The sequence below is a fragment of the Amborella trichopoda genome, chromosome 7, assembly GCF_054954075.1.
Source record: "Amborella trichopoda isolate Santa Cruz 75 chromosome 7, AtrichopodaSantaCruz75HAP2 v2.0, whole genome shotgun sequence".
In the NCBI taxonomy this organism is placed as follows: Eukaryota; Viridiplantae; Streptophyta; class Magnoliopsida; order Amborellales; family Amborellaceae; genus Amborella; species Amborella trichopoda.
The window spans coordinates 2,766,261-2,780,398 of NC_142342.1; the positions used below are offsets into that span (position 1 = coordinate 2,766,261).

A 14,138-nucleotide genomic window follows, 5' to 3' on the forward strand; every position below is an offset into this window, starting at 1 on the left:
GCTTTTGGAGCATATTCTTAAAAAAAAAATGCTATTTTTTGTAATATATACTCCATATCATATTCTAGCTTGTAATCAAAGTCACAGCTTCACAAGTAAGAGGGATCCAAATTCCCTAACCCAATCCATATTTGATGTAATAGCACTAGGCTTCCAAATCAATAGTTAAACTTCTCGATCCTCCATAATCAAAATCTGATCACAGAGAGAGACCTTTGCAGAACCCTCCTAGCTATGATAAAGAAACTTCATTGAATCAAGCTCCACCACTAAGTAAACCGTATGGTTGTTGGCATCGCCATGAGACCCCACGTTGCCTCACCTATTTCTTTGGATCTCATCAATTATATTTATGCTTATCCATTTGTAAATGATTTTGTTAAATGTAATATATATATTATTTATTTTCTCAAGATTTTCTAACATACATGTGGATAAGCATCATTGAGATCTAGGAGTCTGTTTCTAAGAGACCTGTCGAGAAAAATGAAAGTTGAGCCCATTTTCTTTCCGAAAAGTATGCTAAGTCAAAGAAAGGAAAACACAGCTAAAAATACAGAGCCTCTTGTGTTTACAAGAAGCTTATATTATCTCTCTAAAAGGGTTATTTCCTAATTAGAATCCAGGCTCTGCGATCACAAGCCTTTAGTGGACGAGTTAACTGCATTTTGATAAAAGAAAAGTATAAAATGAGAGACCATTTATCTTTAATACAAGGTGGTCACAATTAATCTTGACCATTATATATGAAATTGGGTGGCTGCATTTTCTCTATTGACCAAGCTCAAACTTCAAAAGCATTTTTTGCGAACTTTAAGACACCCAAAGTCCCAAACTATCAGATTTCACATCAGATGGCGGTAAGTAATTGTGAACGCCTTGTATCAAAGGTAAATGGTTTCATTGTATACAATCCCTTTGATAAATTGGATTCCCAATTCTAGATACCAAATTAGGCAATGGAAAAAGACAATCAACAAATAAAATATATACAAAGAACATATTATGAGAAGGAAATGGAATTCATAGAGAAAAACCTAGGTCAATGTGTGATGCCTCATATGGCAAGCCTTTAGATAAAACTATGGTAGCTGAAACCTTAATTAAGTGCAAGATAATGGAAAAATTTTAAATACCGAAATATGCAATGGCAAAAGGCCAATATTCGTTCTCCTCAAACCTTGGAGGCAATGCTTCCTGTTATTATTGCAATAGAAAAACACTGAAACAATTAACATGTATTTAATCTAAAAGCAAAATGAGCAACTTGAATTTGAAAAGAAACATGTCATTTGCGTAAAAATAGCTACAAAATATTTTAAACAGGACAACACCACACATTTTCAACTAAGAAACCGAAAAAGAAGTGCATCACTGAAGCTCTGTGATCTTCGGCCGCTTTTTTCGCTTGTCTTGTCTCTTCAACAAATCACCACTCAAAGTGGGTTCCTCACATTTATCAGGTGATCCACTACTCTCATCGCTATCACTGTCGTCTCCATCTGAGCTACTACTAGTACCACTGCCACTACTACTAGCAGTAGCAGAATGCACAGAAAAAGCCGGAGCAGTACCAGAAAGGGCAGATTCGGCTGCAGCTACAGCTTCAGGTGTATAAAGATCAGCTACACCCAAAACCAAGTCCTACATAGATATCAAAATGTTAGATAAAAAGAGACTCCTGCCCAATTCAAGAATCCTTTTTCTCGTCCATTGTTTTGACCGATTTAGAACTGCTTGATAAACCCAAAATTTTGCTAATTACCATCTCAATGTATTGTTGTTCCTTGCCGGTAAGCACTTCGATGTCGGGGTCTGCACGAGTCTCCTGGAAGGAAATGACACACATCATTAAGGATAAAATGATCAAAGTTGAATAAAGATCTAGGCTTTGGCCCATTTCAGTGTTCTTACCTGCACACTGAGCTCTAGCTTCTTGTTTGCTTCCGCCATAATTCCCAAGAAATCCTTCACTTTCCCAAGGACTGCACCAGTTAGTGAAGTTAGTTGTGCGAAGGGATACAAAGAAACTAATTGCCAAGGAAAAGTTATGCATAACAGGAAGTGCAAGAACAGGGGAAGGAAGGGCAGGTAAGCCTTCTTTGTTTTTCCGGGACAAACTTCAAGGGATGTATCCTTGATCAAACAAGCCCCATGTGTCTAACACAAGGCTCAAGCCTAAGTAACATTATTATAGGAAGTGCAGCACTAACAAAAGCAACACAATCAGAACGGACCAATTGAGCATATAAATTTTCGAGAATTTGGTCCCTTTCTTTTTTTCTTTTGCCTAGACACAGCCCACAAAGTTGTTCATATACATAGGACTGAAGCCAGTCCAGTGCATCAACATGATGGAAGAAAACTGTGTAGAGACTACACATACACAGCATATACATATATATATGGTGCATATGCAAAGATCTTGATAGCAGGTTGAACGTAGCATCTATTGTTATAGCTTGGGGAGATTTCGATAGCAAACAAAACTCCTAACGAGGATAAACAAATTATTAGATAGGACCTGGGTACTAGAAATTTACAAACATTAGGTAAAGGAAAAAGTGGGAAACATAGGTGGCATAAAAAAAAGACTTGGCATACATAATGGATTAAATGTATGAAAACATAGCACTTTTAAATTCTGATGGGGCTAAAAGTTTCACTCTAAGCAGATTTTTTCTTGTTCTTTTCAGTAAGTATTCAACTCTAATACTTCATTAGAAAAAAGAAGATTATGCAACAGCAAATGGTTGGCTACAGATATGATTAATATAGTCCAAGATGCATAATTGGAGCCCTGAACTGCTGTTGTATTGTACTTCAAGTCTAACAAGAGCAAATGCAAGGGCATTGGTAGTCAAAATTTTGATCAGTGCGTGCATCAATATTGACAGAAAAGATTTAAAACAGCATCTTCCAACCAAATAACGAGAATGATATAGAGCGGGAGGCTTACACTATATTTGTGTAATCAGATATGTAGAGTGCAAATAGTATGCTCCAACAGGAGCATACTGTTTACTTAGTCCCCTGAGTGAAAGTGCTACTTGGGAGGATGTTTTCAATCTGAAATTTGGGAACCACATGAGAATCACCAAATGATTTATTTTCACAAAAAAAAAAAAGAAACTAAGTTCGTAAACACTTATTCATGACTGTTAAAAATTGGACGGTCTCTGCTCAACAAATGCTCAACTGTAGGACTTTATTTTCTTCGATCACATGCAGAGTGCGCTTGGTCGCTGGGTTGAAGAGGTTACAACTCCAAAATTAGAGGGCCTAGAAATACTCCTAGATTGAGCTTTACCCGCAGGGGTAAATGAAGGAAATACCCATGTTGAGGCGTAGAATCTTTTGACGAATATATTAGTATTGTGATACACTAATATAAAATTCTTTTTGATAATGGAACTTATCCAAAAATTGGAAACAAGAATATGACTAGAGCATGCAGACATAAGTCAACATATAAAAAATTAGTATACTACAAAAGAAAGATGGACCGATATTCCCCTAGTTAGAAAAAGACGCATGCAAGATTGCCATAGCACAATACTTCTTGTATCATAATGACACTCAATCTCCTGTTCCCATCCAACGAATGGCAATTAAGTTTGTTATACAAATGCAAGCACATGCATGCACATGCTTACTAGTTCAGGTTTTTATTTTTTTGTTTCTTTTATACAAAGTCTATTTGTTTAGTTCCTTGTTTTGAATATCGTGATTACGTTGAAATATGAAATACTGTAATCACTTTAAAAAAATACTGTCCTATCTGTTATTTGGTCAACAACTCGAGAGACCGACATTCAGAAGAGAGGATAGTCATCCTAATTGACAAATCCTTTATACTCTTTCTTCCCATTTGAAAATGAAAAATTAACATGCCTTTGCCTTTCAAGAGACAAACCAAGAGAGCCACATGCCAAATGGGATTAGTTCCAAGTGAGAACAAGGCAGAACAAAATAAATGTGAGTGAGGTTGTGGAAGTGAGAGATTTGGGTTTCATGTATAAGAGTTGAAACTGCACTGTTTTCGGGGACATATTTGATGCAATGAAAATAAGGTATTTTTCAGATGAGGAGCGTAGAGAAGATTCACATGTGTATACAAGACTCCTGTCATTTATATAAAGTTTATTCCAACCAGACGTTTGGAGCATCCATTGGCCATAACTTCACACTTAGGAGTCAATAATATACATTTCAGACTCAATGGAAGCTCTTGAAGAAATCTTTACAATGGAATGAACTTCATAAATTTTGGAAAGTTAAAGAATTGGGTGAAGGATACAAGGTTGAGATTATGTGAGAAGAGGAACCTAACATGCATTTTCGGAATTAAAATGTCAATAGAAGGTAGGTGTGACATTGTGACTGAAGCTATCTCAACCGGCCAATGAATCCTTAGCACCTACTTTTGGAGGCTTAGTCATGCTTTTGAGGTGCTATATTCTTCTTCTAGAAGTGGATTGTCATGTTATTGAACAGATAAAATGGCAACATATAAAGCTGGAGTGATCAATCATGCAGTAACAAGCATGCTCTATTAGCCATCATAAGACAAAAGAACACACTCCTTGAGTCCTTAAATACAATAAACTGCTTCTTCCAAGAAATATAGCATCTAATAAGAATCATACTGCATTTACATCACAAACCCAACATTTACTCGTAACGAATGTTTTAAAAATTGGCCAGTCGACTTGGACTAGGACTTGGCCGAGTAACTCCGCCTCGGCACCTTGCCAAGGCAAGTTTCGTATACAGAGCTTTCATTAAATCACTAAAAACTTATGGATAAATACGTTTGTTAAACTTTCTTATTACATACTCTATTTTTTATTTTTCCTTTTTTTTGGATCTTTTTGTATTGTTTCAATCCGTATATCAATTTCTCCCACATTCCATTTCCTATACACTTTTTTCCATCATACATGCAATAAATAATGCACACATACAATCAATTTTTACGGATATTTACTCTCTTTTTTGTGTGTGTGGGGGGGAGGGGGGGGGGGCGCGGGGATTTTTTAGCCCTTTATAGGTTCATGCAGGAAGGCAATGAGTTCAGCCAAGTTGCTTGTCTCAGGCAGGGGCTGAGTCCCAAGCCCAAGCCGAGTCTTTTGCACACTGCTCATAACAATACTATGCCTTATCAGTTCAAAGAAAAGCGAAACTACGCTTATTCTAAAAACAGATGCAAGATTCCATATATTACAACTATTTCATTGCATTAATGCCTCTAAACTGGAACAAAGGAATTTGGATTAGGTAATGAGGCAAAATAATAAATACCTGAGATACAAAAGAACCTGAGGACCCAATCAAAAGGTTTACCTTGGCTTGAAGGAACTGGAGCTGTAACAAGTTTGGTACCAGACCTTCCATTGTTGGGTTGTTTCTTATTTATGGGCAAAGTAGTTTCATTGGAGCAAAATGATAACTTTGACTCTGCAATCCATTAAGGACGTGCAACAATCTATTACACACTATAAATTCAAAGATTACAAAATTAGAACAAAAAAAACAAAAAGGAGCAAACAAATATGCTCACTTCTAGCCAAAAAAGAGAGAGATACATATGAAGAAATTTGCTCGATTCTGAAAAAACATTACCACTAGGGAAATATATAAAAGAAGACAATAGTTTTTAAATACAAGAAGCTCCAACCTGCTTGATTTCACACTTCATATTGACATATGGGTTTCTTCTCCCTCTAAACAAAATTTTGAATAGTGCAGAGCTTCTACATGCTTGGTTTTCACATATATCTAAAAGAAAAAAATAGTTGATCAAGGAAAGGAATGAGAAAGTTAAGGTGAAAAACCTAGAAAAGAAGGTTTCTGCTGCTCCAAGTCCAAAAGATCTTTGTTTGTAGGCCCCATTGGCATTCCGTTGTGCATCTCAATTGGGCAATCACTGCTCTGTTCATGTGATGGACGCTAAAGAGTCACCAAACCAGATTTAGGTAGTGTTTGACAACCTTCTCTGCAGTTTCCTTGGAAAATCCCTTCTGCTGACTTTCTTGGAATCTGGGAGAAAAGTAAAAGTTGATAGTCTGAAAGCTGGAAGTCCCGTTTGATAAACTGTGGTGCTGGTATTTTTCCCTGTTTGGCATTGGGAAAGCTGAAAACTATGTCTTAACTATTCATTATGTATTTCATTGATTTGATGTCCAAAATGCATATTCTGAATAAGATTTCTTGTTACATCCATCCAATGCATTTCTTATAAAACGTACGGTTGAGATTGAAATTTGTTTGTATATCTATGTAACTCAAGAGTGGAAGACACCCAACATTAATTGAAAAAAAACTGTCATCCACATAAACATCCACATCCACCTGCATTTATATTAAAAATCTAAAATATCACATGGGCTTTCAATAAAATGTACTTCTCCTTAGTGTAAATTAAAGTTTTCATCTACTTTAATACTTGATTTTAGAACATGTTTAACTATTTTTAAATGATCTTTTAGGTTCTAAGGTAGACTTCTTTCTTAATTAATGAATGTAGGACGATACTTTCATGGTGTCAATGATTTAACTTATGGTGTGGATCTCAAATGCATCTAGTGGATGAGCATACTTCAGCTACATGCTTTACCCAATGTTTGTATCTATGTAAAACTTTCAGATTCTTGCATTATTTATTATTGTTTGTTTGGCATTCCAAAATTCATCAAGGTACAGTTTGATAGTGTCACAGACTTCTTACTGGCAAAGTATACTCATTATTTTGGGTGCTCTTGTTTCTTTAAAAAATCATTTCACAATTGGCATCTGATAGTCTGGGTTTTTTTTAGATGCTAGGTGTATTTATGGATGAGCTTTGGTTTTCTTGCACTAGGAAGGCTAGAACAAGCATGGTTAGTTAAATGTGATGAAGCTGCAGCTCTCCATTTTTGGACCGTCTGGGAAAATCATGATCTACTAACACAGTTATGTTGTGCACATAATCCTAATTTCCAATATAGTATGAGGATAGAACATCTTCGCGTCATTCTGAGTAGTTATAGCTATGCAAGTTAAAAATTTCAGTCGTTGACCACATTCATGATAAACTTTCAGTCACTGACAACAATAAAAACTTGTAAGGATAAGCTCGATCAAACGGAGAGAAAAAAATCCAATATAACTAGATTAAAATAAAAACTGATCTTTTTATCTGGTTTAGATGGGTATATCAAGCGATGTTCAAAACAAATGATCTTCATATAGATTTAGATGATAATATGGCTGCTAATCAATATCTAACAACAAACCAAACATGTTCAAATTCAAAATCATAAAATGATAAAAATAATCTGAGTTTTTCTTTCGCTCCTTTTTTCCAAATGAAGTTGAGAAATATAGAGAGAGACGAAAGGGAAAAATCTGTGAAGTTGATTTATATAGAAAATTTGTAAATAAATTTTACAGAGTAAAAAACTATCCTTCAAAACCCTACTAAGAGGAAAAAAACTTAAACTATACTTGCAAGGAAATATAATCAAGAGGAACCATGAATCCTAGTTCCGAATAAAATGTAAAATTCGCCATTTGAGCAACTAAAAACCCTAAATCCAAAAAATAAGACCCTCATTTCAGCAACCATAAACACTAAATCCCCAAAAAAATCCATTTGAGAAACCATATCTATGTGCAAACCCTATTTAAGCAACAACAAACCCTAAATCCCCCAAAGTAGCAACTGTAACATACCCGGCTTGCAGTCAACTCGGTAGGGCTTGAGACCGATAAAAATGGAGCTCCGGCTTCGAACGGAACCTTGAGTTCAGAGAAAGTGGTAAAGAGATATAAGAGAGAGAGAGAGAGAGAGAGAGAGAGAGAGAGAGAGAGAGTGGTTGCGAGACAGAAGAGGGAGAGAGAGTGAGCGAGAGAAAAGAGTTCTCAAGAGAGAGAGAGTTTTACAGAGGCGGTGGAGGGAGGTTAAGTTTTGGCGGGTTCCTGTTTAATTTTTCCAAGTGGACACGGTTATCAAACAATACGCTAGGGTTAGGGTTTTTATGTACATTTTTACATGATAATCTTCAAAAGTATTTTGGAGCATTTTAAAGGACGCTATTAGACCATTTATCCTTTTTACAAAAATGTAATGTCAAAACTACTCGCTATTAGATGGCAAATCGTGTACTTTGGGGTACGTCATAAAATTCGAGAAAATTCTTTTGAATTTGAGTTTATTCAATGGCATATTCACATCTATTGGAATTCTCTTTGACAAGTGATTTAAGACGGGAAGTAAATGGTCTTTTTATTTATATATATATATATATATTATGAAATATACACTTTTTTAGCTTAGATCATCCCTTTTAGTGAGATTGTTAAATCTAAATTTTAGAAATATCTTTTTCTTTTTTAAAATTTTTAAATAGTTTTATTTATTATTAAATTAACAATGTTAAAAAAGAGAACTTAAAAAAAAAACCAATGTTTAAAACGAGAAAATTGATTTTAAATTCATAATAGATGATTTAGATTCTTTGTTAGAGGGACTCATTCTGAGCATATATATATATATATATATATATATATATATATATATATATATATATATATATATATATATATATATATATATATATATATATATATAGGGTGCAAATTGAATTTTATTTTTTTGAGATTGATTATTGAGTTGAAGAAAGTGTGTGCAAATTTTGGGGTCACAAAAATACTACAAACATGGTTTTCATAATGTGTGGTTTAATTATATAAAATTGACATCCTGACATGAGATCATTCCCCAAATATGAATTATAAAGTTCATAACTATAAATACTTAGATGAAACAAAAAAATATCGTTCAAAAAAAAAAATTCCTTAGATAAAACAAAAAATAACATGTTTCCATGGGAGCACAATGTTTCCCTTGAGTGAAACCCAAATATAAAGCATTTCTTGGACCTCAAATTTTTGGGATATAGCATGTTCAACTCATATGTTATACTCAATGAAAGAATTTTTCAGATTATATTCTCCATATATTATACTCAATGAAATAATTTTTCAGATTATACTTTCTATGGGCTTGCAAAAAATAAGGCCTCAAGAATTAATAGAAACTGTCCAACCTATGTGTTAGAAAACTCAATACTTAAAAATCTTTTATTTTTAATACTGTTCCCAAAATTTTGGATAAAAATAAACTTCCCAAGTTAGTTTTCTACCTGACGGAGTAGGAATACAGTAAATGCGTTCAATACTTAAAAATTTAAAGTTGTGCAAGCTCAGGCGGGAGCATACTGTAAAATAACTCCCTCTGGAAAAATAGCTATTAGGGAGGTTTTTTTTTTCATCTAAAATTTTTGGGATCCATCTCAATTCAAATACATAATTATTTTTTGAAAAAACAAAGTATTTTGAATTCTTTAACATCTCGATTTTTCTCTCCAAAAATTAGAGGGGGTACTTGATCACTTAGATTTTTTTTTTTTTTTTGGGGCGCATAGACAGCACAAGCTACTTTTTTTAGGTTTTTTTTACTTCCTTAAGGTTCGTCATTAGGTTCTAGAGATAACATCTCTAAAATTTGGGATCTATAAAATTTCCTAACTTGAATTTTTCCCGAAGGAGCAAATGGATAGTATGCTCCCATGGGCGCACGAAATCATTTTACAAAATGGGCTCATGAACAGAGTCGGCTTATGACTAGTACCGTACTGGAATAACCCAAGGTTAACTGATAATATGTGTTTTCTATTACGAAATAGTTCCTCATTTTAAATTTTGTCATGACCGTTTATTTTTATTTTATTTATCTTTTATCCCTTGTTCTAAATTTCAACTTCTCCCAACTCCCTCTCTCTAAACCTAAGATCCAAGTTTCTCTCTTTGGCACCCTGCTACATCTCTTTCTCTCTCAAAAAGCCTTTAAACCTTGCAAACCCAACACCTAACTTTCTCTCTCTACCAATACTACAATCTGTACAAAGGTAGCTTTTGAGGACCATCAAAAGAACAGCCTACAAAAGTCCCCCAAGACCAGACTTTGTATACAACTTACCCCCAAAAAGGATTTTCTCTCACTTTTTTCTCTAAAATAAACTTTCTATGCAAATACCCCCAAAAAAATAGTTCCTTTGTTTTAAACGGAAATGCCTTTCATGTACACAAAAATCATTTTGGTCACATTTGATGTTTAACTTTTGGACCTAGCACATTTGATGTTGACTTTTGGACGCAGTAGCATATAACCCGGAGCGCACAAGTGCCAAACCGCCTTAAGACAATTATCGGACCGAAACTTAGTACTGCCGGATTGTCCCTTACGTAGTGTCGGAGCTCTAGAATCCAATAACATCTATTACTAGACCTCCCTTTGGCTGGACCGCCCTTTTCAATTACAGACGACACTTTACACAGTGTTGAAGCCCTACTGCCTGACCGCACCGCCCCTTACGCAGTGCCAGAGCCCTACTGTTGGGCTGCACTTTACATAGTGGCGGAGCTCTACTGCCGGACCGCACTTTACACTGTGCCACAGCACTACTGCTGGACCCCATTTACACAGTGTCGGAGCCCCTATTTTGGTGGGATAGAGGAGCGAGAGGCATGAGTAAGGTAAAATTAAAGGTAGGTAGTTTAGGCATTTTTTTATTTTTTATTTGGTTGGGGGATATTTGCGTAAAAAATGTATTTTAGGTTAGGGGTAAGTTACATGTAGTCTTGGGTTTTTTTTTTTTTGTAATTTTCCTAGATAACAAAGGAAATAAGATAAAAGTGCTCGACTTCAAAAAAAAATTAAGAAGCACCACAAGAAGCTCCTCTGGTGCTGCCAATAGTTTTTAGTGTTATTATCAAAAAAGTATACAATGAGACCATTGGATGTGAAATTGGATTATCGTATTTATTCTATTGACCAGCTCAAATTTCAAAAAAAAAATTCTCAAATTTTATGACATACCTAAGCTATTAAATTTCACATCGAAAGGTTGCAAATAATTGTAACTTTCTTATATCAAAGGTAAATGGTCTCCTTGTGTACAATGCCGTTATTATCAACAAAAAGGGATTTAAAGGTGGAGACAAAAAATTGAAATAGGATGGGAAGAGGAAGAAGATATTACAAGAGATTGCAGTAAGTGAGAAGTGTAGAGAGAAAAAAAACTTTAACACTCAAACAACTTTATAAGAATAGAAAAGAGGTTTTTTATTTTTTTTAAATTGATACTTGAAAAACTTACAATTTTTTTGAATAATAAATTTCTTTTATTTGAGCCTGGTTGCTGATAAGAGAGAGCAATGGTATTGTGTTATATAGGGGATGCATGCGTCTCTCGATGAATAAATCATCCATTTTAAAAATGGATGTAATAGGGATCCCTCCAAAAAAAAAAAATTTAAAATCAATACTCCAAATATTCCTATACAAATTATTATTTTTAATTTTCAAAATTTATTTATTTTTACATATTAATGATATATATTAATGATCTAGATGTTGGAAACTATATACTCCTTAAAAATTAGAGGCAAACCCACGATTACAAATAGTGAACATGCCCATTATAGAAGATGGTTAACAAAACTGACTCCATTATGCAAAGATTAAGGGGCCATCCATATATAAAACCTTGTACAATTCAGATAAATTTGCAAAAAAATAAATAAAATAAAGAAAAAAAGAGAAGAGAAACACGAATTCCCATAGCTATGTCAAAGACAAAAAAATCACATAGAAAAAAATTGCAAGTTTTTTCCTCTTCAATTGAGAAACATTATCGCCTTATTTTGTTATGTTGGTAAACCATTTGAATGTCAATTAAGATATGAGAAGAAAAATTTATTTGCCGGTTACGTCGGTTTGGATGAGTTGCAACAAATTCAGCATAAAATGTATATTAGCCTAAAAGTTTTATCATAAAATGTATATTGTTGACAACCATTTTATCATATAGGTTTCGGGCCGCCAATTGATTGGCTTCATAATCATAGCTTGAAATACTAAAAGTGAGATGGTTGTCTTGAGTTCAAGTCTTATTGTTGCTGAACTTATTTGGGAAAGAAAATTAATAAAAGAAAGAAAGGAAAAGAGCCTACACGATTAGTTAGGGTTTTGATCGACCGCAGTTCTATAGTTTGTATTAGCATGCATTGAAATTCCAAATATGGACATCTTGGTTATGGAGATGAAACCCTAATGCGAAAGGGAACAAACCTGATGAGAGGCTAGAGAGAGATAGCGTGTGGAGGATTTGTTGATGAGAGAGAGAGGCACGGGAGGGTCAGGCTTGCAAGAGCACTTGATTTTGAGAGTAAAGTAAAATCTTTTTGATTGAACTAGAAGGTTATTCAAACCGTCTTTATCTTTTATTTTAGGACAAAGGGATTCGGCACTGTGTAAATTGCGGTTCGACAGTAAGAAAAGGTGGTCCGACAGTACTCAATTTCGGTCGGGTAGTTATCTTAGGACAGTCTGGCACTTGTGTAAATGTGGTTCGGTAGTAGGGCTAAGGCAATGAGTACACTGCAATCCGGCAGTAGGGCTCTAGCATTGTGTAAAATGCGGTCCGGCAGTAAGGAAAGGTGGTCCGACAGTACTCAGTTTTGGTCTGGTAGTTGTCTTAGGACAGTCTAGCACTTGTGCACTCCGGCAATGTGATAGTGCGCTCGACAATGTGCTATTTGGGTCCAAAAGTCACCATCAATTCGGCCAAAATGATTTTTGTGTATGGAAAACACATTTTTGTCTAAAAAATGAATTTTTTCCCTAGGGGGTATGTAATAATTCTAAATTTTTTTTAAAAAATAAATAAATAAATAAAAATAAAAAATAAAAATAAAAAAAATAAAAAAAACTCTTAATAAGTGATGGTCTATATGAGCATGATGGTCCTTAGGGACCATCACTATTTTCAAAATCTTTTGATTAAGTTTATTTTGTTTGCTATTGCCTTGCCACGTCAAGTGGACGTGGGCTTTAAGCATATAAGGGGAGTCACTTAATAAAATATTATAATAAAGTGTCGTAAGAGTTAAATACGAGAGGCGAGGACTCCCACCCTAGAAAACTTTTGAAATCTTTCCCTTTCTAGTCGAAACACAGTGAGCTCCTCTCCCTAGCCGAATTTTTATCGGAAGCTCCCTCTCAAATATTTTAGGTAAGTGACATCGTCTTCTTGAAAAATAGTCTGTTTTTAATAAATAGTGATATTTCCGTCCAGAATTTTTATTTTATAAGTTTTGTGTGTAAGTGACATTATTATCTTGAAAAATAATCCATTCTTTTTAAAATTAAATGAAATAATTATTTCTGCTTATTATCATGAATTTCAGGCGCGATAAATTTTATGCGCACGCGACCTCATTATTTTGAAACATAACCTTTTTAATAAAAATTGTGATATTTTATCTATGTTAGAAAATTTTAGATACTGTAAAATTATTAGAAATAAATGTGATGTTTCTGCTTTTAGTAAAATTGTGATATTTCTTTCTACTGTTTTGAATATTTAGACATTGTAAGTTTTATATGCAAGTGATTATAGTATTGTTGTGAAATGTTTATTTGTGGATTGATATCCCATAAATTGTGATAATTCCGTATTCTTGAATTTCTATAAGAGTTTTTCTATACATATTAAATTGGCAATTATGTTAAAATGTCTTTACGAACTGCTACCTTTCTAAATTTGAGCCCAAAATATTTGATTGGTTATTTTGAAATGTTATTGAAAGTGATTGTTATTAATGGTTTTAGTGAAATTCATATTAATGATTTCAGTGATATGTTGAGTACATGATATTGCTGCTTTCGAATGTTTAAAGAGATTTAGAAATAATTTAAGTATGCAAGTGGACTCATCCGGTTCGCCGGTGAGGTATAAGTGGACATATCCGGGACGCCGGTAAGGATTAAGTGGACTCATCCGGTACGCCGGTGAGGTATAAATGGACCTGCAGGGATTAAGTGGACCTATCTGAGACGCCGATAGGGATTAAGTGGACCCATCAGGACGCTGATGGGGTATATAAGTGACCTACTTGGGACGCCAGTAGGGTATTTTGTGAAATCATTTGAATTATGTACTGCCGTTAAAAGTGTTATAAGCATTTCAATTACTCAGATTATACTTAATTATGCATTTATTGAAAGTAAAACTGCTGATGCATTTCTG

The 14,138-nt window shown here is 34.4% G+C and overlaps 1 protein-coding gene across 9 annotated transcripts; it reads right to left on the minus strand.

The window, feature by feature from the left end:
* Nucleotides 1-1,164: 1,164 nt before the first annotated feature.
* On the minus strand, nt 1,165-8,101 carry LOC18447141 (uncharacterized). 9 transcript variants are annotated; one of them, XM_006857243.4, is made up of 6 exons: nt 7,717-8,101; nt 5,838-6,042; nt 5,347-5,460; nt 1,915-1,985; nt 1,766-1,828; nt 1,165-1,644 (listed from the first exon to the last, which is right to left on the minus strand). In XM_006857243.4, the coding sequence occupies exons 2-6, from the start codon at nt 5,911-5,913 to the stop codon at nt 1,372-1,374; spliced, it is 597 nt and encodes a 198-aa protein (XP_006857305.3). In that variant the 5' UTR covers nt 5,914-6,042; nt 7,717-8,101; the 3' UTR covers nt 1,165-1,371. The 9 variants fall into 9 exon arrangements, with proteins under 9 accessions (XP_006857305.3, XP_011628098.2, XP_088728375.1 ...); XM_011629796.3 differs by having other exon boundaries at nt 5,838-6,117; nt 7,717-8,038; XM_088872249.1 differs by having other exon boundaries at nt 5,305-5,460; nt 7,717-8,001.
* Nucleotides 8,102-14,138: the final 6,037 nt, after the last annotated feature.

Bases quoted from the DNA above. Each gene is read 5' to 3' on its own strand.
- LOC18447141 (XM_088872249.1), bottom strand. From the start codon at position 5,913: ATGCACAACGGAATGCCAATGGGGCCTACAAACAAAGATCTTTTGGAC. The intron at 5,461-5,837 runs GTTTTTCACCTT...AATGGATTGCAG, and splicing joins GCAGAAACCTTCTTTTCTAG to AGTCAAAGTTATCATTTTGC. The intron at 1,829-1,914 runs GTAAGAACACTG...ATTTCCTTCCAG, and splicing joins AGCTAGAGCTCAGTGTGCAG to GAGACTCGTGCAGACCCCGA.